Source organism: Spermophilus citellus, assembly GCF_964194105.1.
Source record: "Spermophilus citellus genome assembly, chromosome: 13".
Lineage (NCBI taxonomy): Eukaryota > Metazoa > Chordata > Mammalia > Rodentia > Sciuridae > Spermophilus > Spermophilus citellus.
The window spans coordinates 46,155,775-46,183,030 of NC_138193.1; the positions used below are offsets into that span (position 1 = coordinate 46,155,775).

The 27,256-nt window shown below is 35.9% G+C and overlaps 1 protein-coding gene across 8 annotated transcripts in view; it reads right to left on the minus strand.

Annotated features, from left to right (window-relative positions):
* The window catches only part of CTNNA2 (catenin alpha 2), a gene marked incomplete at its 5' end in the record, with an annotated part of 976,113 nt that overhangs the window by 35,016 nt on the left and 913,841 nt on the right, over nt 1-27,256 (minus strand). For 7 of the 8 annotated variants that reach the window (XM_081264878.1, XM_081264877.1, XM_081264876.1 and 4 more), the window contains 4 exons: nt 3,137-3,271; nt 7,567-7,672; nt 17,015-17,196; nt 25,930-26,043. In XM_081264878.1, coding sequence (XP_081121004.1) covers nt 3,137-3,271; nt 7,567-7,672; nt 17,015-17,196; nt 25,930-26,043 — 537 coding nt within the window. The remainder of the gene's footprint in view (nt 1-3,136; nt 3,272-7,566; nt 7,673-17,014; nt 17,197-25,929; nt 26,044-27,256) is intronic. The other variant, XM_081264879.1, reaches the window with a different exon arrangement.

Genomic DNA, 27,256 nt, shown 5'->3' on the forward strand with positions numbered 1-27,256 from the left:
CCTTCCTCCTACTCTTTCTTTCCTTCTTCCTTTCATCTTTTCTTCCTTTTTAATTCATCTTTCTAAAATACATGTCAACTGGCTTAATACTTTGAAATAAATGAACATTAACCTAAGCAAACAAAGCTAGTTTATAGACTAACTGGCTATTTCAACTTCTGAAACAGTTTCTTCCACATTTGTTCTAATATATCCATCATTCCAATAATCTAAAAAGTTTTTTTTCTTTTACAACCAATCATTTCTTTTATAACCAAGTTGAATTAATTTGCTCACAAATACATCTTCTACTTTTAAATTCGGAAAGGATGGCACCTTTAGGCCATTGAGGAATGTCTAAACCAATGGCTTAAAAAAATTGGTTGCCAGCCAGAAAGTTAATGGTGCTTTACAGAGAGCTGATTTGTGAATAAGCATACACAGACATACATCTCAGAGTACTTTATCTAATTACTCTAATTTCCCATCATGACTCATAGAGCTTTTGCACCCATTCTCTCCCATGTTGAATAGTTTTCCTTCCCTGCCTCTTAAACCAAAGCAGACACAGCACCATAGGTCTTTCCCAGGCTGCACATGTAAAATCACATAAAACGTAAATATGCTGACATGGCACATAATTGCTTAACATATGTCCATTGTGCCAGCATAAGACCATAAAAACATGTGGCTCTCTGTTTTGAAATTCAAATCATTTTTCTTGGCAAATGTAAATAATCTGTTCAAATCTCTACTCTTTTGGTGGAGACTTTGACTTGTAACAAATAAAACTTTCCTGGGGTTTTCATATATTTCAGAGAAGAAGCCACGGTGTTGAATCCCACAGACATAAACACACCAAAAAGGAAAGAAGATTCAAGTATCTTCTTTTCTTGATTACACATGAAACTACACTGGCTTCTCCTGAAAAATATAGTGACCGATTGTCACAACAGACAACAAAACAAATGGGGTCCAAACGTGGGTGCAATTTTCTTGGCAAAATCATTGAAAATCTGTGTGTATGGGGTCTCACATTCTTGACTTTTTTAGAACTTTGAAGGCAGTCATTTGTGGCTATTTTGCACAGTAAGCATGTTGATTTTTTTTTTTTTCTCCATTGGCCATTAGTGAAGGAGGATGAAGAATAAGATGGAAGCAGAAGTGGCAAAGACAGCAATCTACAGATGCGGGTGTGGCACCACACAGCAATCAAGCTCAGAAAAAAACAAAAACAAAACAAAACAAAAAATCATGATGAGGCCGAGAGCAGGCCTGTAACTGAGCAATATAATAGCAAACTCTGACAATGCATTTGACTCAGAATCATTATAAAGTATGACATTCCTCCAAAAGAAGCCTTCTCCCATGCAAGGATTTATGAACTTTGCCAATGAGACTCAAAGAAAGACACAGGCTTCTTGATGGTGTTCTCAATGTCAAACACCTCTGCAAATGCCAACAGTGCAAGTGACAAAAGCCAGTGATGGTTTGGACTACATCTAAATGAGAAAAAGACAATGGAAATGAAAGCTCTGAAGGCAGGGATGAACAATGGGTACTGAGAGGATGATGGAGAGCAGCTCTGCCAGTAAACTATTGCCCAGATGAGTTCGTGGAGTCTGAGATCCACAAAGATGCTTTGTGCATCCATGTAAATAATAAGATTTGGAAAGTAACAAATGAAAGCACACAAGGCAAGCTGAACAAAAAGCACTCGGTTCCACAGGTGCTGTATACAGATGGACATGAAAGCAGAGTGGTATGGGAAACTCTACCATCAAGGCTGAAGATAAGAAAGGAAGCAAGGGAGATGCAATGTTTTGATCACTTCTTGGCGAGAGAATATTGATAACTAACCAGCTTGGCAGGAAGGACACATTGCAAGACAGATTGCTCTTGGTTGTGGAAGAATGTAGAAGCAGAATCATTTTGGAAATGCAAAGAGGTGACTGTGCTTTGGGAAGAGGCACAAAATAGCCAATGTATTGAGCTGTAAGGTAGGACTGCATGGATCAGGCTTTCCAGATGGACTCGCCATGCAAGCCAGATCAGCTCTTTTCCCAGCTATGATTTCCACAAGCCAAACAACATAGGAACTGAAACATTTGGATCCAAGAATGACTTTATGATTTTTTTCCCACAGATTTTAATCAAGTGATCCAATTGTTGAATTTCTAAATATAGTTTCAGGAAGAATTGAGTTTTGTGACTTGTCTGATGTTCACATTCATCGTGTCTATAATGTTTTCTTTCCTGGCAATTCTACACTTAAAATGGCAACATCATGGTTCACTGGGAAAAGAACTCAGGTGGCAGAGCCACGCTTCTGAACTTGCAAATAATTTATAATAAATGTCATCCTGTGTTGAGAGAAAGGGGATGAGGGAGAAGAAGCCAAGGTGAAGAACCTCAACACATACATTTGGAAATCTTGCCAAGAAATCATGATTCTTCTAAATATTCATTGAACTTCTTGTTCCTATGCATTTGATGGCTTCTTATTTCCATGTATTTGATGGAAATGGTTTAGTGTAATTATATTTTCATGAGAAGGGAAACACTGTAGAGACTTAGCAAAGAATATATAATTGTTAGTGTTCGACAATTAAGTTGGATTTTGGCAACAGCACATCAAACTATATTAAATTTAAACATCCTTTAACTTTCAAGGGTTACTGATAACCTAGTATGCATTGGAACCTGATCAATGGATTCCTATTATTTTCATCATCTCTAACGTGAACACAGTCCACAAATAGAGAGGCTGGCTCCTGAACATAGAATGAAAATTACTAGGACTAACAAAGGGAAGTAGACTCACAATGAGTAAATATACAAAAGCCCCAAATAATTATAATAGTCACAGCTTGGCAATGAGTTTCCAGACTATGAAATTAGTTTTCTTGTGAAGAATGGAGATTTTACAAGGCTAGTATAAACACAGGGTAATTGGAAAATCAAATTGCTCTTTGTGAGTTATTGTAAGGTCTGGAATAATGGTGATAACATTTATTATTTTTTTTTTTTTAAAAAAGAAACTCCCCGTGAATCACTATAGTTTGGTGTTTTTTTTAGCAGTACTGTTGCCAAGAAGGCTTGCCTTAGAAACACAACAGTGGGGACTTTACATTGTGAAGCCCAGGTCCCGGCTTACCCCTGACACAATGAGCTCTCCTCCTAGATTCTGTACTTCAGCCTTCACTTTGCTGCAGATATTGAGCTGATGGCAATACAAGGCAATTCGTTGAAGGTAGGCTAATAAATCCTGCTTACATGCTGAATCAGGACACTATAAAACAACAACAACAAAAAAGCAATCTCAATTAGTAAGTACCCTTCAGTTCCTAACATTTGCTATATAAAAGCTGCAGGATGAAAAAGTTTCAGTGTCATTTTCCTAAATTACATTCACTTAACATTTTCATAAGGACTGAGAAAGGCCTTGGTCAGTAGTTTAGACTGGCTAGCGTCTACTTGGTAAGATTTTATAGAGACCATTCAGGATTTTCTAGAAAGTTCTATTTGAATTTCTGTAAATATTTATAAGTGCATATATATATTAATATATACATTTACCATTATTTTCTAAAACTCTTAAGAAAACTAAGCACTCTACAGAGTTGTGTTTTTTTTTTTTTTCCCAGTTTTCTTCAACTCTTGCTACTTGGAAAGTTATTTGAATGCAGAGAAAGTAAATTGGATGCCGGAAGTAAATTGAGCTATGTGGCAATGTCTCTACACAGCATAGGAGAGTTTCACAATGGTTAATTTAAAAAAGTATTGATTTCTTGTAAGAAATGCCTCATTCACTAAAAGAAGCTTATGCTTTTTAGATTTCTGTATTTATCAAAATTTTAGCAACATAATAAACTCTGTATACAGGAGAGATTCTGAAATGGTTCATGACCATTGTAAGAGAAATAAAGTTGATATAATAAGTGTGAAGCCAGTTGAAATAAACTCATAAGAGAAACAACAGAACTCTTTCAATGGCTGCACCAAGGTCACATCGTGCTGGGAGTATGAATTTTCCTTGTGACTGAAGTGGGTAGATGTCCATCAAGTACACATTGAGTTTTGCTGAACACTTTAGATAGTTACATAACTCCCTAAAACAACACTGAGGCTTTAATGCCAAAGGCTACTGAATAATAGAAATATATTTCTATTGCTATCAAATGTTTAAGCTTGAATCACTTCCAGGCCATTTAATTGTTCTGGTTCAATTTGGCACTCGTAAAAGGACATGTAATCACAAGTTCCTTGATAAAATGCTATATGAAATAAATACCTGCAGCTAAAATTGCAGTGTCTTATTTAGAAAAAGAGTATGGGATAAAGACTCTAAGCTAAGTTTCCTTCAAGCTCAAGGGAGGGAGTTCTCACATCCACACTGAAAACAAGTAGTTTGACAAAACCATTTATTGAATAAACAATAAATGGGTTTCTTTTATATATAATACTTACCATTGTGGCGTATTTTCCACTAACTGCATTTATCAAGAAAGAATCCCACAGAGACTGTTTTTATCTTCCTACAAGTATTTAATACTGTAATATTTATCCTACTCCAGAGACCCATAGAGTAGAAGGAATTAACTTTAAAATGATATCTCCCCGGAGGGCTGACAAGGCTTTCGATACAAATACCTTGCAGCAAATTAAATTGAGAGTTCTATCTCAATGGAGCAGTAATTAAAAATGCAACAGTCCGTAAAAACTTTATATTGCATGCATATCTCAATCTTCATAAAAATATTTTCAGGAAAAATAAAGGTAATTCTTTGGTAATATTTATTCTCTTCTATTTAAATGGAAGTACTTAAAACACATACTAAAAATGGCATGATAGACCAAGAAAAATGGCTCCTGTGTCATGGAAATAGGTACAGAATTTGAGAAAGAAATGTCCTAATTAGAAAAAATATTAATGAAAATTTCAAGGTGCCTCACAGCTAACCACAAGTAAGAATATTCAAAATTATGTTAGGTTTAAGCTTCATCTATTTATTTTAAAAATAATTTTTAATATCATTTAAATACATTGTAACTTAATCTCAAAATAAATCTAAAGTCCTGGGAGAGTGTGTGTGTGTGTGTGTGTGTATGTGTGTGTTGGTGTTGTGCATGCCACATATCCAAACTGTTTGGAGCTATGCTTCATGTTGCGTTGTTAAAAATAAAAATCCAAAATATGTAAAAACAGAAGCAATTTTTGCAACTTAAACTTTTGACAGTAGGAGCCTAAATATATTGAGCATCTTTCAACCATTGAGATTCAGTTAAAAAAAAAAAACAACTTAAATTCCCAGGAAGTCCTTCCTAACAAGACTTCTATAATCATAAGTCCCTGGTTACCCCACAATTCCCAACTTCCCTCAATATTTACAAACACAACCGTGGTTACCTTTCCCAGCAGCTCAGTAGGCTGAGGCAGGAAGATTGAGAGTTCAAAGCCAGCCTTAGCAAAAGTGAAGTGCTAAACAACTCATAAGACCTTGTCTCTAAATAAAAATACAAAATAAAGCTGGGGATGTGGCTCAGTGGTTGAGTGCCTCTGATATCAATCCCCAGTACCAAAAAAAGAAAAGAAAAAATAAGTTGTCTTCTTTCCTGGTTGGTGAATTTTTTATTTGCATATTTTCAATTTCTGTTCATTGTCTGACTTCTCTTTTACATGAACTTTATGGAATATATATGGGATTTTATAGAAAAAAGTTCAACTTCCACTGTGAAGCCTAAAATTTGATATTACCTTGAAATCAGCAATAGCAAAGGGTTTGGTTCTCAATGCCTACAAATTGTAGTCTATTCTGAAATTATGGCAATACTTAATGAGTTGCCTTTAACTCTTTGGTTTTCCAGAAATTCAAAAGTAAATAAAAAAACATTCCCTTAGATTAGCCATCCTATATATAAATACAATTAAAATCAAAATTTGTTGGCTTTTATCTTAAATGAAATAGTAATAGTTTAACCATGCAGAGATTCTTTTAGCCTTTATGAGTAAATTTTGGCGTTGCATTTAAGTAGACTGAAACATTGAACAAGTAGAGGAATGACTTTAGTATTAAGTTTTGAGGGAGAAAAACTATAGTAAGAAAAAAAAACTCAAAAACCAGGAGACTTAGAGGCATCTATGGAGAAGAAATCACCCGTATACATCTTTCAATAATAGTACATGGAATATTTTTACTTCAGAAGTTTATTTTATAGTCTAAGACACATTCCATTTGAAATGGTTCAAACTGTCAATTCTTCTGAACAGTTGGTTAAAGGAATAATCACTAGATACTCAAAGAAGTATGCTGCCTCAAGTACCCTTACAAGAAATGGAACATTATCACAACAAAATATTTACAACAGGATTTTATAGTTCCAATTTAAGCCAAATAATATGAAATGTGGGAAAATAAATATTTCAGATGAGATTGAGGACTATTTTAATATGTATCCTAGTTTGGTCTGAAAGGATATGAGATACTTGGAGAATTTCATTTCTTTTCCTGATGCCTTTAAATCTGAGATAAAATATAGCTGAAATGTAGGAATTCTTGATTATATGGATTAACCCATTTACACTAGGGCATAAATTATCTGAATCCTGAAGAGTGTTCCAATAAGAAAAAATATTAAATAATAAATTGTAAAGTTTTGCTTCCTTACCACTACATTTAAAACCATGATGTTTTGCCAAATTCTCCAATTTCTTTTTCTACCCTTTCATCTCTATATGCCCCTTGCTGTCCATGTCCCAGTTAACATTCAAACCACGCGGGGTCCTTGCCTTCTGCTTCTTCCACAAACCATCAAATCATGATCCACCATGCCTCAAAGTTTCTGCTAATCTAGCTCCCTGCCCACAAGGAAGGTTGCTCTTTTTTCTCATCTACTCATTCATGAAGTTTGTCAACAAAGATGTGCAACCCAAACAGTAATAAAAAATCTTTTAAAATGTGTTAAGTATTATGAAAGCAAAACCAAAGGATTAAGTAGGCAATCTCTGAAAAAGATGAGATTTAAGTCAAGATGCCAAGAGTGAAAAAAATAAAATTTTGTTTTGTCTGTTTTTGTGCCCATTATGAAGAATAAATTATCATTCTGAAAGGGGACAGCTGGGGTAATCTGTGAATCTTTATGCACTACATCTCCTAACCAGTAGTTGATATTAAATTTTGGTCATGGTGGTGCATGCCTGTAATCCCAGTTACCCCAGAGGCTGAGGCAGAAGGATCCTAAATTGGAGGACAGCCTGGGCAATATAGTGAGTCCCATCTCAAAATATAATAAAAGAGCTAGAGATGTGGCTCAGCAGTAGAGACTCCTAGGTTCAATCTCTAGTCCAAGGAAAAAAAAAGAAAACAAAGTTAAGATTTCATTCATAAACTAAGGAGTCAGTCTTACCTGAGCTGAATCACCTTTGTTATCAACTTGGTCGCAGCCGAGTCTAGTTTGCAAAATATTCGTGATTGATTGCCATTCATTCCTCAGAGCATTTAATAGTGTGTATAAAACTCATTACAGAACCCAGGTGCTAATGAATGATTCCTCTGAACATGTGCCCGCTCTTCCCTCTCAGATTACCTGATCAGCCACAGCTCGAGCTAATTTGTCCATTCGGGAACCTGCTTCGGCAATCTTCTTGGCAGCGTTAATGACATCAGATGTATTTTTCAAAGGGCCTTTGCCTCTGAAGCAATATATACAACATAATTAGAGATGTACTTAATGACAGGAAACAGACAAACCCACCATATCCTTTGTCCAGAGCTCTGGCTTTGTATTTGATTTGGTGCTGGCCTGTCAGTGGGATTTTGAATGTTTTCTTGATTCAATTTCCATGTTAATAGCTCACTTCATTTCCATGCCTTTTCCCATATTTTGATATGCATGTGCACATTTAAATGATTCATTAATTTCTATATTTCAAACCATTGTCAATTAGTGAAGATGATTATCTCCAGTGCTGCGTAAAGGCAGCATGCACCTGAGGCTGTCGCACACACTGCTCCACTGTGCCTTATAACACTAGTAAGTAGCGATCATTGTTTCCATTTGATAGAAGGACAAAATGGGCCCAGAATGATCAATGACCTCATCCAAGCTGACACGGGTCACGACTGAGAAATTCTAAAATTTAAGCAGAGTCTAGCCAAAATAAAAAGCACACACTCATGCCTGTAATCCCAGTGGTTCTGGAGGCTGAGGCAGGAGGATCACCAGTTCAAAGCCAGCCTCAGCAAATTAGGAAGACCTAAGTGACTTAGCGAGACTCTGTCTCTAAATAAAATATTTTAAAAATGGCTAGGGATGTGGCCCAGTGGTTAAGCCATCCTGGGTTCAATCCCCCACTACCAAAAAAAAAAAAAAAATGCACATGCTTTGTGTTCCATACCACACCCACCACCCACCATCTTTATCTAATATTATTTTATTTTTAAATCTAGTAAGGCACTTTGAAAAGCAACTATCCCTTGCAGGTAATAGGGGACTCTTTGGCTAGAATTTTGGCAATTTAAGAATTCCACAATCTCATATATTTTATCTTTCTGGTAATAATTTGTGAAGGAACACACAAAACACTATGATTATAAATAACTTTATGCTTCTAAATCATTGCCTCAACATAAGGTTTTCTTTTAGGTAAGCTGCTTAATATTAGATTACCTAATTAGGTGAACTTTAATTTTAAATATTTGTTTTGAGGGAAAAGGGAATTTTGCTGCATCATGAACCTTTAAACAAAATGTAGCATGTGCTATCACTTTTTTGTTCTCTTTAAAGGAAAATAAAAACTAGATTAAATAGGCTTAGCCTTATTTTTTAGCATTGTTACTTACCCTGATCTCCTTATGTGCTTCTAAAAAAATCAATGCATTTTTAAGGTGACATGATTACATTCCATTGTCAGAAATATGGTGATAGGTAGAGGACAACTACTCAGAAGTGACTTATTTAGAGTGGACTGGGTTCTTCCAAGCGAGTAGTTATCACTATCCTTACATAACAACATTGCATAATATGGAAGACTTCAGATAACTTTCAGTAAATAAATGTAAATGAAGGGCATTTTGTTCCATTTCTCTCCCAATTTTCCTTATGGCATTTTTCTACATTAGTAGCTACAATCAAAATATATGAGGTTCATATTAATGTTTAAACACACACATTGGAAGATTATAAATTTAAGATATTTAATTTTACCATAGTCCCATTAACTCTTCCACAAAGTACACTGAGTTTTCAGTTGCCATTAAGATTTTAAAATATGAACTGAGATTTTCCATGTAAATTTTATGTAATATGGATGATATGGATGAATTAAAGATTCTGTGACAATCTGTTTCCTATTCCCTAACATAATTTTTTAATTATCTCTAAATAAGCTTCCTTCTTTTTATTTTGTTCCTCTCCTTAACAAATGAAAGCTTAGATGCAGAATGTGTCAGTGCTTCATAACATTCTCATTACTATGTATTTCTCTGTAACTTGCAAAGCTTAGAATATCCCTTCTGCAGTTTCACTCAGACATACTACTTGTTACTTTTTGCCTTTATCTTAACTTAGTCATTAAGAGCTGCACTCTGCTTGATTTTTCATTGCTAAGGAAATGTGTGTTTATTTCAAGAATTTCAAAGAATCTAAGAAAATGCTTCCTTGTGAAACTTACAAGATATCTTCAACAACTGATTGATCCTCATGGAATGTGCTAAGTTGGTAAATAATGCCTATCAAGATTTTATATTTGCATGAGGGTCAGGCCCCCTTCTTTTAGCCTAATTGTGAAAAGAAGCATGCCTTTTTTATTCTACTGGAGACTATAGTTCATGGACTCACCAGAATATTGTTAGGAAAAAAAATGTTTGAGAACTTCCAAGTTGACTTTGGAGACTCAATTCAATTTCTTAGAATCACAAGCTTGATAGAGATCCAGCCTGAGTACTGTTTAATCAAATTTAGAGAGCCTAATAAAAGTTTTAAGATCAGATATTGCCTCATTTTCTAGTTGAAGACTAGAATCCAAGAGGGAAGATGAAGTGACATGCTCAAAAGATACTCTACACAGAGAAACAGGATGGAACTTATGGGTTCTGAATGACAGTTGTGTACTTTTTGTTAAATGTGTTTCTCTTATGTGAAAGGCTATTGTATTGTGCTCAATAAAAACAAATAGACCCATATATATATATATATATATATATATATATATATATATATGTAACAAAACCTATTGTCTGGCTTAAGAATTTAGAAAGAAATAAGAAGAAACAATTGGAATTATGAGAAAAGAATAATGGCTCATAAAACATGAAACACTGGAAATAGAAACATACAAATGACCAGCAAATATTTGGAAAAAAATGTTCAACATCTCCAGCAATCAGGGAAATGACACTCAAAACTACATTAAGATTCATCTCACTCTAGTCAGAATAGTAATTATTAAGAATGCATGGGCTGGGGATGTGGCTCAAGTGGTAGCATGCTCTCCTGGCATGCGCAGGGTGCTGGGTTCTATCCTCAGCACCACATAAAAGTAAAATAAACAAGTTGTGTCGACCAAAAACAAAAACAAAAATGTTAAAAAATTCTCTCTCTCTTTCTCTCTAAAAAAAATATTAAGAATGTAAATAACAAATTCTGATGAGGATGTAGGGGGAAAGGTAAACTTGCACATTGTTGGTTTGATTGCAAACTAGTACATCCACTCTGGAAAGCAGTATGGAGATTCCTCAGAAAACTTTGAATGGAACCACCATTTGACCCAGTTATCCCACTCCTCTTTATATAAGTCCCAAAGGACTTAAAATCAGCATACTACAGCGATGTGGCCACATAAACATTTCTAGCAGCACAATTCACTACAGCAAAATTTTGGAATCAACCCAGATGCTGGTGACTAGATGAATGTATAAAAAAATTGTGGGATATACACAAATGGGTTTTACTCAGTCATGAAGAAGAATGAAACTTTAGCATTTGCTAATATATGGATGGACATGGAGAATTATCATGCTAATGAAATAAGCTAGACTCAGAAACTCAAAGGTCAAATATTTTCTCTTATCTGTGAAAAATAGAGTAAAATAAAGAAAAAGAAGGGAAGAAACAGATGTAATAAAAATATAGGGAATGTGAGTAGAGTAGAAGAAGGAGACAGGGAGGGAGGGAGGGAGGGAGGGAGGGAGGGAGAGAGAGAGAGAGAGAGAGAGAGAGAGAGAGAGAGAGAGAGAAGGGATTATAAAGCAGAAGAAATGCAGAATGAATTCTTTTAAGAAAAAAAAAAGCATGCTATGTGCATATATAAATATACCGTAGGGAATTTCACCTTTATGTATAAGGAGAAAGAACTAGTCAAAAATAAATCAATAGATGTGAAAGGAAGACCAGTAGAGTATAGGAAGGAGAATAGGGGTGAGGGTGGGGATGCCCTGAAACTGAATTCCATGCATGTATGATTTTGTTGGGATGAATCTAACTACTATGTATAACTATAATGTTCTATTTAAAAAAATCTATTAGAACTAATAAATGAATTCACGAAAGTTATAGGGCACAAAATCAAAATTCAAAAGTCAGTTGTGTTTCTACACACTAATAATAATAAAAAAACTAAAAGGAAATAAGAAAATAACTTGGGCTGTGCTGTGCTGAACTGAGCTGGGCTCAGTGTTAAAGTGGTACCTAGCATGAGATAAGAACTCCACTTATAATAGTCTGAAAAAGAATAGAATATAAATTTTACTAAGGAGGCAAAAGACTTCTATATTGAAAACTATAAAATGTTGCTGAAAAAAATTAGAGATAGCACAAATATATGGAAAATTATCCCATATACATGAATTGAAAGATTTAATACCATTAAGATGTCAGGACTTACCCAGAGATATCTGAAGATTCACTGCAATCCCTATTAAAATCTTATTTTACTTTATTTTTGCCCATGAAAGAATGAAAATTAATCGGTGCTGGGAATACTGAATATCTATATGCAAAAAATGAAATAGGTCTCTTAAACTACAGTATATACAAAAATTAACTCAAGATGGATCAAAGACATAAGAGCTAAATTATAAAAGCTGTAGGAGAAAACTTCATTACATTGGATTAGGCAATGGTTTCTTGGTCATAACACCAAAACATGGGCAGCAAATGAAAAAATAGATAAGCTGGACTTCAAAGTTAAAAACTTTTGTGCATCAAAGGACACTACCAATAGAAAGTGAAAAGACAATCTACAAAATGGGAAGAAATATTTGTAAATTGTATTATCTGGTAAAAAAAAAAGTAAGTATCCATAAAATATAAAGGATTCTTAAACTCAGAAACAATAACAAAACTGCACTAGAGAATGTGTAAAGGCTTGAACCAACATTTCTCCAAGGAAAATATACAATGCTCAAAAAAGTACAAGAAAAAATGTTCAATACTGCTAATCATCAGGGTAATGAAAACCAAAACCACAATGAGATACTACTCCATAAACATGGATGATTATTATGAAACAAAGAAAGGGAGAGAAGGAGGGAGGGAAAGAAGGAAGAGGGAAGGAAATAATAAGTATTAGCAAGAATATGGAGAAACTGTTGGTGGGAATACAAAATGGGAAAGGCACCATAGAAAATGGTGTTGGTGACTCTAAAAATTAGAAATAGAATCACTATATGATCTCACAATACCTCCTCTGGGTATATCCCAAAAGAGATGAAAACAGGGACTTGACAAGATATTTGCACACCTTTGTTCAGAGCAGCATTATTCACAATAGCCAAAAGATAGATGGAACCCATTAACAGATGGATATATAAACAAAAAGTGGTAAATCCATAGAATGGAAAGGAGGACATTATGGCACATGCTACAACATAGGTGAGCCTCAAAAACATTTTTCCAAATGAAATAAACATGAAATGGATGATTCCACTTATGTGTCAAAATCACAGAGACAAAGCAGAATGGTGGTTTCCATGGGCTGTGAGGAGAGGATAATGGGGACCTAGTATACAAGGGAGTACAGAATATCTGTTTAAGGAAGATGAAAATGTTCTGCAGGCAGATGGTGATAGGTGCACAACAATGTAAATGTGCTTAATGCCATAGAACTATACGTTAATAAATTGGTCCTAATGGTAAACTTTATGATATAGTTTACAATAAACTTAGTCCCATATAGCTAGTGAACTACACAAGTCTAAATGAGAAGGGGAAAGAGGAGAAGGAGGAGGAGGAGGAAGAGGAGGAGAGATTATTTATCTGGATATTGATAAAGTGCCCACTGAAGCAAATTAGAGAATCAGGCCCAGGAGGGTTGGAAGCCTTGGATGGGTGAGTCTTCCTATTCTTCCTATTTGGAAGTATTGAGAGGAGACTGGCCCATTGGCTACAGCTCCCAGTCTGAAAACAGTGGTCTACCACTTGTGTTTCCCAACCCTAGACTAGATTATTTGGGGAGTTTTAAAAGGTGCTTTAGGGATAGGAGTTCTTAACAAGAGGAGTCATCTTATTGTCGCATCTGGAACACAGTTTTGGTTTTCTTAGAGAATCAAGTAGTCGAATTATCTCTACAGATTCTTCTAACTTCTCTCATTTGGTCAGAGCCGATTCCTATACGAAGGTCGGTCAATATTTGGAGTCTTTCCCAAGAAATATTCACTCCAAAAAAAGTCAAGGAAAACCATTACTATAGTACATCTATCTCCCATTTGCCAACTAATTCACATTTTTTTTTAATTAATATGTCTTAATCTGAAAAATCAATGTGTCATTACATTGAGTTCATGTCCTCAGGATTCAAATTCTGGGTTAATCCAAGTTACAAAGGTTTCCTTTCTATAGCCTTTTCAATAAGTCTAATTATTTATATCAAATGTAACTCTCTAGTAATGAAATGCAGCATATAAGGAAGGTATTTGTAAATGTATTGAACCATAGAAGTCTCTTTTCTGTAGGAGGACTTCATAAAATATGCTTGGGAAATAGTTCCAATCAGCTGAAGCAGTATGGAGATGCACAGTCAAGCATTTGAATTATTCCGGAGAATCTTGAGAAGTCAGGTGGGATTACAGAGCCATGAATTGCTCTCTATCAGGATACCATTTAGATTTTGGCACTGAGGTCAAAATTTTAAATTCATACAACAGAGAGACAGATACAGTAGGCATTGAAGGGCAAGCACCAAGTTTTTTATTCTGCGTAAAGGGGAAGCATTGAAAGTTTCCATACAAAGATGGCTAAAAAGTTGTTATTTAAGACTCAGATGTGGCCTGAATTGATATGAGTAGAGAACTGGAACTGAGAGTTGAGTGCTACCTGGGCTGATGGACTAAACACTTGAACAAAAACTTCATTTTGGGAAGTATGGAGTGATTGCATGATTTTTTTTTTTTTAAGTTTAGTGCTCAGTATTTTACAGTTGATTACATCCTCATCCTCAAAAATTTTTGCCTTTAGTTTCCATTCTATTCTCTGTTCTCACTTCTTATGACAGCATTGTGCTGTCCGCACAACTCTCGTGATTGGGGCACAAGACTGGCCCATGCTATTTCCTTCTCAAAAAAATGACATGAAAACATGAATTCACCCTTGTGCAGGACAGTGCTTCTGTCCATGAGATGACAGTCAAGAACTGAGCAGGAAAAAGACATGGGCATAATCAGGTTTATCCTCCATGAAGAAGTTAATAATAATAATAATAATAATGGAGTGGGTATCATTGAGATTACTGAATCAAATTAATGAATTAGTTGGTGATAAGACTTAAACAACAAGATAATGAATGCAAGGGTATTTTTTGTTTTTTTTTTTTTTTGTTCCCACATGCCCTCTAAATATATGAATTGAGAAGAATAGGAAAACTAAAATTTCTAATCAGCTACACCCTTTCCTCTAAATCATAAAAAATAGTACATAGGGATATCTAGATCTATGAAACTGATATTATTCCTTCTTGAAGGGGAAGATGCAAGGGCAATTACAATAATGCACAAAATCAAGTGGAGTGAACTTAGGTGAGAAGCCACCAAAAAAGGCACCAATCATCTGCCTCTTTGTAAAGGTTCTGCAGATGGAGGCAGCAGAGAAGCTTCTGCTCTCCCCCTGTGGCATTTCCAATTCACACCCTCGTCTGGTTTTCCAGTCATTAATTACCAGACTCCTCCCTTTCCCTCGCAAAATTACTTATCATGTAGCTGGAAAAATGATAAGCAGTAGCATCCTGGACATTTCATTACTCAAATCGACACAAAAATGATTATATGAAATCCCTAGGAAAGCACAGCAGACTTATTTTCACTTTCAAAACGATACTTTCACTAATAAAAAGTCTGTCTTATTTAACATCACTTAATAAGATTCCTCAAAAACATGTCTCTCCCTTGACCACAGTTATATCTAATTTCAAGAACTATAAAATGTTCTCCTGATCTAAACCGGCAACATGACTAGATTCATTATTCACTTTAAACTAATGAGATTATTTGTTCCGGTGATGTGATTAATGGATTGCATAATATTCATCAGATAAAATACTAATAAAATGTAGAAAGTGAACAAATTAAGTCATCACAGGCCTTGAGAAGCAATGACTGAGGCTGCCATGACAGTCTGGATTTGTAGGAAATTCAGACTTAAATAACAGCTCAGACATTTTTTTTTCCTAATATTACTTTTTATGAAATAAATAGGTGAAGTCGACACAGACCAACCAAATGTACACATTTGAACTTCTAATAAATGTGATGACATTTAAAGTCTCGAAGGTCACCCTCATAACACTAAAGTTATTTCATTGAAGTCAAAAACAATTTTAAAATATTTGGAGAAAGAGCCAAGTAATGTCCTCAAGTACATATTGGCCAGAGGCAAAGGGTAAAGGGGATGACGCAGAGATATTCCATGTTTTATTATAACCTATGATCAATTCTGGCCTTTTCTTATTAGAAGCATTCAACAGCCATTAAAAACTTGGTCACCCAAAAGGTGATGTCTTGATACTGCCATATATCTTACATAGTTTTAATAACAAAAACCATGTTGAATCACTAAAACATCTTACGAAAAAAAAAAGAGAAAAAACGCATCTTGTGTATGTGTCTCTGTATTAAAAAAAAAAAAAAGAAAAATGATAGCTTACATTAGTTTGGCAGCATAATTTATACTTGAATTACCTCTTTGAATTACAAAAAAGGTTTTCCTGTGAAATTCATAAGACAAGTATTATTTCACTATTTTGCAAAGAAATAATGACAGTAAGATACTTGCCCCCAATCCTCTGATAGCCTAACTCAAAATTTAGGAATGTTCTCCCCTTGTTTGCTCTCTGTGCGGTAGGAAGAGCAGGAAGAGTTGTCACTGCTTTTAAAGAAGAGATCAAAGTGCAGTAGCAGAACAAGCAATGACTCCTAGTGAAGAAAAGGCTCCTGACAAATTCCTGAGTGGTGCCTTGATTTATCAAAAGTAATGCTCAGAGCCAAAGGGAATAACACTCATACAGATTTTTAACTTCCCTGACAAACTTCTAGGATTTTAGATTGTTGTACCCAATTTTTTTATGTAAGGGTAAATTTGAGTAGACATTAATGCTAGATCATGAGCTGAAATTACAATACATACACATGAACACGCGCATAAATACACACATACACACAGAATTTTTCCAAAAGAATATTATCATCCAAAGGAATATTAACAAATCTTCAAAGTGATATTGAAACACATTCCAAAATAGCACCAACCAAAGATGAATCACCCATCCTCTGGGATTTTATTTTATGACTTAGGATAATTAAAGTAATAATAAATTCAAAAATGAATCTGTTCTCTTTGACCAAAAGGACCTATTATGCCAGGAATTACATCCAGACCCTTTTCACTTACCCACGTAAATTTACATGAAACCCCTAGGAAAGCACAGCACCTTGCTTTGATACAGTATTTTAATTTTTCAGCAGGTTTTTATATGTTCTCTCAAGTACCTGCCAATAGGTCTGGGTTTAATGGAAAAAAAACTTCATCTACTGTGTCTGGGCCTCACCTTGTGAAGTCTGTCATTTCCATCATGATCATACACATCTGCTTGGCCAGAACAATGATGTCATTGCCGCTGTCGTCCCACTTGGCCACTTCGGCGTCCAGCTTGCTTTTCTCTTGGTGGAATATCTCCACCTGCTCAGCTATTTTTGCCTTCTCCTCTTGTGGTAGTTGCGCCATGATGGCCTGTGTGGGTTACAGAACAAAGTGTGACTAATGGTGAGACAAGGGAAGTGCAGGCTGTCGTTGACTCTGCCTCCTGTGGATGGCAGAGCCAGTCCCTGACATGGTCTATGGGATGCTCTGCCATTCTGGAAAGTATGTCTCCTCCATCCCAGGGAGGCCAGGAGCACAGGTTGGTGAGAGCCCCCAATTCCCCATGCCCTACTCCCATATATATATTAAAAAAAACAAAACAAAACACAGAGACATCCAAAGTACACATACATTGACAGTAACAGAACTTCTCTGTCTCTTTGATGACATATGTTTGTTCAAAAGAATCTATTCTTGACAATTTTTATATTTGGTCTCAGGAAACTTTTACCAGATGAAAGAATGCACCTCTTTCAACACTGAAATCTGTTCAGAGATGGGAAAAAAAAAGAAAAAAGGCCTTCTGTTGCTGGGAAGGAAAAGAATTTTAAACAATATCTGAGCATCCAAGTTGGGTGAGGTGGGGAGACTTTTCATAAGTGTAAATGAAGGCATCTACAGAGAGATGCCAAACAGACCTACTTAGGGCATTTCAGGGCAGCATGCCTAATCTCACCATTTCCCACCGCCTCTCTAGAAATCCAGGATGACCATGGCTCACTGTAGAGCTTTTGAGTATGTACACAGAGGGGTCACAATGGGAGAAAGTCAGGTTAAATATCCCTTATCTGAAATGTTTTGAGGCTAGTAGTGTAGTAGTGTTTCAGATTTGAAGTGGGTTTTTTTTTTTTTTGGAGTATTTGCATAGACTGTACTTGCTGAGCATCCTAATCAAAAAAAAACCCCAAATGTTCCAAAATCTGAATTTTTTTGTGTTACCGTCATTCATCATCTTTTGAATTTCAGAGCATTTCAGATTTTGTATCTTGAGATTAATGATGCTCAACATTGTATAGAATTAGGAAACAAAGGTCAATTTTCAATACTTGCTGGGTAAGGGAATATAGAAAAGAAAGAATTGTAGGCTTCCTTCTCATTATTCACAGACTCTTCATTTGCAAATTTGCCTACTCTCTAAAATATATTTGTACACCCAAGATCAATATGTGCCGCACTTTCACAATCACTTGCAAAGGATGGGAAAAGCAGCAAAAAATTTGAGTCACCCATGTGCATATTCCCAGATGAGGTTGAACAAGGCAATTCTCTGCCTTCCCATTTTCAGGTCTCATACTGTAAACACGTATCCTTTTTTTGTGGTCTATTTAGTGCCATACTTTTGGAATCTTTGTATATTTTGCTGGCGATTTTGCTGTGTAAAATGGCTCCCAAGTATAGTGCCAACATGCTGTGAGGTGCCTTACAGAGAAAAATTCATGTGATAGATAAGTTCCATTGAGGCATGTGTCAGTGCCATTGGTCTTGATTTCAATGTTTATGAATCAACAATGTAAACTAACACCCATTAAACATGGCCATGCATTAACTGGATGGAGAAAAGATTTTGAATTGCCATCTCAGGAACTATCCCTACATATCCCCTAGGAACAATGATTATGTATACGCTCATTAAGCATTCCTAGCTACTTTAAAGAACATAATTACCAGAAATAACAAGAAATGACGGTATTGGTTTAACACTACTTCTGTAGCAGGCCCAGAATGAAATGTTGGACATCACCTCATTAAACCCTCCCAGACCACATGCAACCTGGTTTGCAGATAGAAGCCTGTGGCTACTTGTTCAGTACTTCCTCTACTTCTGGAACATAGGTAATTTCCAGGAGAGAGACAAAAGAGTTTTGATTTGGGGGATCAATAGTTTTTTCAATGAGCAAGTAAAATTACTCAAGGGAACTGCTATCTAAATGGTAAAGCATTCCACCCAACACAAGTGAATTAGGTGGAAAGAAGACAGCTGAGGTACTACAGAAACATTAGTGGACATGAACTCATGAAAACTGGGGATGTCACTAAGTTGGGTTAAGACCTAATTGTTGTGTGAATCATATCCTTAATTTTTTTTAGACACAAGATAGTAGCAAAAAATAATTACCTCAAAAATCTTATAATGGGCAGCAAATGTTTTGTCTACCAAAAAAAAAAAAAAATGAAAGCCAACACGTGTGGTATTATTGTTTACATTACAGGATAATTTTTGTTGCCTCTGGTTTTCCTTTCCACCTCTCCTTAGCTTATTACTCAGTTGTCAACAAGAAAAGGGAAGATACTAGAGTCCATGTGATTAGTTATAAATTGAAGATTGGCTTCATTGATTGTGTACTTACATGTACACTGGAACTGTGGATAGTCTGTGTATATATAATAACAATCTACTATTAATCATTGTAATATCATTATTATCCTCATTTTAATAAGGATGATATCGTGGCCTAGAGAAATTAATTTAATTCCTAATATTACACACAATTTATAAGCTGTAGAAATTTAACTCAAACCCAGTTAACACCTTGTGCACAACCAGCTCACCATACCAGTACATGTAGCTTACATGCTCCACAAGGATCCCTCGTGCAGTCAGCAAGACTCACTGAAATAAAAAACACTGCACACTAGGCTGGGTATCCTGGTGCTGGGTTTCATATATCCATTGAAAAGATGTCTTCATATGATTGGCATGTGTCTTTGGACAAGCAGCTACCCAGATGCTGCATCTTCTTATTAACAAGCATCCAGGTCTACTAATTTCCATGCATCCTTGCTGGTGACTATTAAGTATCAGTGTGTGCATGTGTGCAAATTATAACTCATATATTAAAAAGGAAGAATGGTATAAACAGTCTAGCTACGATATTTAAAATACTGAATTTTGAAAAATATTTAAGGTCTTTTTTGTAAGCTTTAAAAAGATGTATAATATACAAAAGAATTTGTCATAAACTCACAATTTTGGTACAACATTAATAACAAGGCAGTCATTCCATTGGATTTCAATAGGCTTGGATATGAAGAAGTTAAATGTACACTTTTTTTTTTTCCTTTGAAGCATCCCTATCTGATGTCCTAAAACTCTCCTAGACTCATTTGTCCTCCATATATAAAAGAGCTAATCATTTTATTTAGATGGCACAGGTCCTTAAAAAAACAAACAAAAAACCCACAACAGACTAGTGGCAGACTCAACACTCAACATTCAGTCCCCAGATGGAAAACAATGTACCTTTCATTATCCCAAAAGGTTAATTTGTGCATGGAAGGGTGTACATTTTTCTGTCAACTACAGCACTTGAGTTTCCAATGCACAATTTAGCGCTTGGATATTATCTGCCTTGCCTTGCTCTCTCATTAATTTCTAGTAAAGCCCTGCTCCTGGCTTCTCTCTCCTTTCTTAAGGTACAGCCCTTCATATCCTGCTCGGCCCAGAAACCCAATAAATACCTTTTGATTGACTGCTTAAACATTTTCCAACTCACTGCATCAACATAATTCAAGAGGAATTGCCAGAACTGACAAGCATTTTCTAAGGACACAATTCTGAAGGAAAACTGGCCCTTTCAAAGCAGATTTGGACAGGAAGATGTTATTTTGACTGTAGGGGTACTCCACCCGCATAATGCACTTAATGGTGTGTGACTTGGGTGCAAGTGTCATTACATTTGTTTCTGCTTATGTAGCTATCAATGATCTGGAGCATTTTCCTAAATATTCTTAAAATGCTCTTGGATTTTAAAAATTCATAATTGACCTTTTCTGAAACTGGAATTTAAAAAAAGGTTATCTATAAACAGTAGATCACAAACTGCAAAATTTGCAAGTTAATCAAATTAAAATTCAACACATGAGTTTTAATTAGGTCTTATCAATGTAACTCAGCAGTTTGAAATGTTAACACATTAAAGCCATTCTAATGTGAAAAAAAATACAGGCTGGCTACATTAAAATTAAATTCAATACAAAATATATAACATGCAATTGTTCATTTCCTCAAACTAAGGGAACATGAGAGAAATTATGTTCATAGCCAAGGGGAAAGGAGACAAATCAGCTTTTCTGTTTGTGTGATGTGATCACCGGGGTAGTCTGAGAGTTTCTGCTGCTTCCATCCACTCTGGCTGTTCTCCAGATTGTTGATCTGGCTGAGCTGGGGCTCAAATTGGGGGCATCAGAGATTCAAATCCACTTGTACTGCTACCCTTCACCCCAGGCTCCCAGGCTTTCCTCTGAACAGTCAACCATCTGTTTTGATTAATGTAATAAACTCATCTGTTAAAATGAAAGAAGAAATCACCGATACAAGCCAGCAACCATTCAAATAGATCTAAATCTCTTGTTGAACCTAAATCTCCAGGGGCATTTGATACAGTTATTTTTCTAATCTCTGGGAGAAAAATAACTTTTGAAGTGTATGGGTCCCAAACTGGCTAGGCTTCCCTTCTTAAACACAGAGTAAAGAGTCTAACATTAAGCCTTCAAGTACAAGAATTTTTATAAAAATATAATCAAAGGGGCTGGGGATGTGGCTCAAGCGGTAGTGCGCTCGCCTCGCATGCGTGCAGCCCGGGTTCGATCCTCAGCACCACATACCAACAAAGATGTTGTGTCCGCCAAGAACTAAAAAATAAATATTAAAAATTCTCTCTTTCTCTCTCACTCTCTCTTTAAAAAAAATAATTAAAGGAGCTAAAACCACAATGAGCCCACTTTTACTTCCTTAGTTTTAAAGCATGAAAACAAATATAAGTAGTCAAAAAGTGGGTCATTTGACTGGAACTAGTGTCAGGCTAGGAAATGAAGTCAATTAGAAAATTGAGGTAACTTTCCCACTAATTCAAATAAAAACCCCCATGATTGCCTGAATTATCCAACTTTTTTAGGCAAAATTACTTGCCAGCCTTCTAATGAATGACTATCTCAAGCTAGAAGCGTCATCATCACCAGCTTAATAATCTCAGCAAAGTTATATGACACATCCTGTGTGGTTCATTACATAATGTGGTTCTCCTAATGGCATCTGGAGGCAGAAAGCTGTGCATCATCCCTCTATATGCAAGGAGCTGAGGCATAGAGAGGTTCAGAGAGTGACCTCAAAATTGCACAAACTTACCAAGCACATATTTTTAAATCAGATCTATATGACTCCAGATAATACATTCTGTTGCCAAGGTTAAGTGTCCCAAAGTGTCACTGACCAGTTTTAACTACATCTGCCTGTGAAGAAAAGGTTGATGTCACATATAAGCCAGGCTCAGTGGCACACACCTATAATCCCAGCAGCTTGGGAGGATTGTGAATTCAAAAGCCAGCCTAAGCAACGGGAGGCACTAAGCAACTCAGTGAGAACCTGTATCTAAATAAAATACAAAATAGGGCTGGGTATGTGACTCAGTGGACAAGTACCCCTGAGTTCAGTCCCTGGTACCCACTCTCCCCCGCAAAAAAGATGTCACATCTAGGCTCAGAGGGCAAGATAACCTTCATGAATTATCAGATTGCTGTCATCATTACCTATTTCCATTTCTTCTCCTGCACCCCCTTAAAATGTAGCTATTTCAGACACCATGTGACCCAGCTATCCCATTCCTTGGTATTTATAGGAAAAAACTAAAATCAGCACACTACAGTAATATATGCATAACAATGTTTGTAGCAGCACAATTCAAATTAGCCAAGTTATGGAACTTGTCTAGGTGCCAGTCAACTGAAAAATAAATGAAGAAAATGTGGTATATATACACAATGGAGTTTTACTCAACCATAAAGAAGAATGAAATTATGTCATTTGCTGGTAAATGGATGGAACTGGAAAACATTAGCTAAGTGAAATAAGCCAGACTCAGAAAGTCAAGGGGCAAATGTTTTCTCTCAAACGTGGAAAATGGAGAGAAATGGGGGGAAAAGGAATAAAAAGGGAGATCTCGTGAAATAGAAGGGAGACCAATAAGTAGAGAAAGGGGATTGAGAGGGAGGTGAAGAACCAAGGGCATGGAGAAGGACTAGGGAACAAAATCAATCAAATTTTGCTACAACCATGTACGACTATAGCACAGTGAATACAGATTTTACATATAATTATCATGCATTAATTAAAATAATGATGATAATAATAATAATGGAAGGGGGGCACATATAGTAGAACAAGTAGATCAGGGAAGGGAGGAGGGAAGGGAAAGGCGAGGCACAGGGGAATTAATTGATCAAAATAAGTTATGTGCATGTACAAATAAGGCATAAGGATTCCCACTATCATGTAGAATTATGCACCAATAAGAGAAATGATTTTTTAAAAATGTAGATGAACCATAGACAAGGACATACAAGGGAAATAAGAAATACTCTAATTCCAGAATTTGACAGCAATGTTGAAGGAGGGTATAAAAATATATTTCCCACTTTAACCTCCTTTTAGATTAATTTATCATTTACAAAAAGGAAGAATTTCTCTGAATGAGAACACAACATAGGACCATTAACATGGAGGAATGGCTGCTGAGAAGAGCTAATGCCTCTTTTCAAAGACAAAGTTTGCCTCCTTCACAATTTTGAACAGCTTATCACACTTTGGTGGTCAAAAGTTCGACCATCTATCATCTCATCAATTCAATGCACCCTCTTATTTCCAACTTAAGAGCCATAATTCTACTTCTCCGATTTGTCATCATATAATTACAGGCTAAAGTAGGCTGACTCAATAAGTAATGCTGTCTGCTGCAAGTTAATCACATGGACCACATGACGGATCTCAAAGACAAATTTGCAAGTACTACATTATACAAGTACTTTGTTCTTACTATCTTGGGCCATGTTCATAATTCATGCTGCAAAAACTTTCAAAAAAAGAGGATGGTGTGAAGAAATGATAAAGACAGGGGCCATCTAAATTTTGTTCTCACCCATGATCATTGACTATGTCTAATGTAAATAGTATGCATGAAAGAGAGGTATACTGAAACTCTTTTCTTCCTTGTAAAAAGTGAATTAATCTTTCCATTTTGACCAGATGGTGATTAAAAAACATACATAAGAAATGTGCACTAGATCTTGATCTTTGAGAAAACTTATTTGTGGAACCAGGCAAGTATCCATACCAACTTGCAATCAGTCAATGAAATTAACTTTGAATTGATTAATGTTTGGATGAATTACTCAAACTCGCCTTTTGTCATTGAGATAAAAATGCTGTTTTTACTTAATTTTGAAGATGAGTTTCTTTGATTGATTAATTAGCTTAATGTTGTGCCAACATAGCCTCAAAAGATTCCTACTTAGTGACCTTCCGAATTTTTAACATTCTAGAGAAGACTGAATAGTTGGCAAGGAATTTTCAAAGTAGGAGGCTCTGGGCCCATTTATGAACCTTCTATTGCTGCCATCCCATGTGACCAGAGGTATTTCTTTTATGAAGATTAATAAGTATCAGAGTGTCTTTTACTGAGCACTTACTACATGGCAAATATTGTGCCTATTTATTTCATACTCAAAGGAATCCTATCACATAAGTCTTTCATTCACATTTTATAGAGGATGGGTCTCAAACTCCATGAATTCAAGCAATGGGTAACTCTGAGCATGGTCCTAATTGTATGTTTTATAATCCAAGTTCAAATCTATTAAAATCACTGTGTCTTTGATGTTCTGACTTTTATATTCACATTTGTCCTATCAATATGTGTCCATATTTTCTGGGCCATTTGATGGCTGGGTGAGGCTATCAGATCATAAAGCACATATATGAAACTGAGTGTTAGGTGCAAAGTCTTTCTTGATTCAGCATCTCCTTTGAGTCCTCTTCATTTTAATCTCTGACTGGTTGTTTCCTATTTTGCTTAGACAATTCCCAAAGTAGTATGAGCTTTCTAGGGTCTCCAAATCTCTTACCATCTCTTTCTCAATCTCATGCTTCCTCTTCAATAAGTAAAACTTAATACAGATGATTAGAATATCTAATTCTCAGTTATACTATAATTTGTTTATTTTTACTCAATGGAAACTGAGACTTTAAAGAGAGGGAAATATCACTCTTTTATACAATACCTAGGGATTCTGTCACTCATTACCTGCCTAGATTACTTACTTCTATTCTGCAAAAGATACAGGTAATCTGACTGATCCAACTCTAGGATGCTCTTTGGACTTTCGTGATGGTAGACCATAACCCGGAGCACTCAAATGTCTGTTGCTTCCTGCTCTATGCCTTAAATTGGCATGTTTCTACTAAGTCTGCCATGTGATAGAAAAAGAAATTCCACAAAGGATCTACCCTGGCAACAGGTAGGTATTAAAAATAAAATTTCTTTCTCTACTTGATGGCCTTAAACCAATGTAGTCTTGAATAACAGAGAACTTTGGCCACAGTAGGAAGCAAGGTCCTGGACAATAACTGAGTGGTACCTGATTGACCTCTTGTCATTACTACTTGTGTTTTTAATAAACTTGGCAAAATATCACTTACGAAAATGGTGACTGTGCAAGACAAAATATGAGCATTACAGTGTCCCCTGTCTGTGAACTATCTAATTATGGCCCTCATCCCCAGTTAAATCCATTATACACATTAGAATTTGCTTTGCTACAAGAGCCATATTTTAAGGGGTAGAGAAAGAGAAGGGTAAGAATGAATCAAGAGCCATGGGGGTTGTTTTCACTGTATTGAATGTGAATTGCTAACAGACCACCTTAGACAAGAGCACAGATTTCTGAGCTGGAAATCTCTGGGGTCCCAATTCCTTAAATTTAGAAATATCCTCAAACCATTTTGGTGAACACAGTCCTGTGCTGTGTTCAAAGTCCTGAATGTCCACTCACCCGTGCACTCTGCCCTGCAATGAGCTGGTCATCCTCCGTCTGAACGCTTGTCCGGCTACGCACGTCGTAATCTTCCTGTTCAAAGTCAGAATCATCTTCTAGTTCTTCTGGGGTCTAAATATTAAGAAGAAAAAATGTTACAAAAATTTGAATCTAAAATCTGTAAACTTCACCCACATCCACACACTTTTTCATTGCAAAAGCTAAACTAGCCTCCAGGAAGCAGCTTACAGCTTCTTACATATAGTACAGCCCTGTGGGTAGCTATCAGCTGGAACAGAGTCAGAAAAAAATCATGCTGCCCTAATTTACTTGCTTTAAAAAGTTTATTTTCTTTATTATTTCCTCCTGCAGGTGTAGCAAGTCTAAGTTTGACTCTTCACATGACGTGATTTCTAATTTTGAGAAGAGTTTTATTTTTGTATTAATTCTACCCATCCAAATCTATGATAAGATAGAAAATGAGAACCAATAGAAAAAGTTACAACTATACTTCTTCTACAACGCCCTATTTGGTCCATCCCATCTCTTCAGCTCTCAATGGGCAAAAGGATCAACCACCTCCAGGCCAATGGCTTGACCTGGTGAAACATCTGGATTGCTCACCAAGCCATCAGAAGCAGAGGTTCGAGTATAGTCTTCAGTCAGGACAATGTTGCCTGAGCCCCACATGACCATGAGCAAACTCTCTCACATCTCTCAGCTCCCTCTATGACTGTTGTGAAGATAAATGATGTATTCTGTATAGAGTATCTGGCATATAGTAGGCATTTAAAAAAAAAAATCCTTGCTATCATTATTACTTAGGAATTCAAAATAAATTCATTCAACAAATATTTTTAAAGTAAAGCTAGCAGTTTCTACACATTCACTAAGGATTAAAAAACTCACATATAATGTCAATTTCAATCAGATCAGCACAATGTAATAGGGATCATTCTGTATTTAGAGATGAGAAGAACAATGTTTGACGTAGTTTCAACAATGGGTCCCATGGTCCCTAAAGCAGTTAACAGAACCAGCATTTAGCTCTAAAGAGCCAAGTGTGTCTAACTTCAAACACACTCTTCTTTATTAATTTTTGTAATTGTTGTTGTTTTTACACACTACAACTTAGGCAAGAACTGGAGGTATAAAATGGCGTAAAAGGAGAAGAGAGCCTTTCCAATCACATAGTCCGCGTTGAGGAGAAAGATCTGGAGCAATCCACAAGCCACGCCAAAAAAACAAACAAAAACAAAAACCAAAAATCCTCCCCATCTTTAATGGCAGTAATACTAGATAAACTGCATTAAACGGTACCATATGACTATCACTGTTTTCTCTA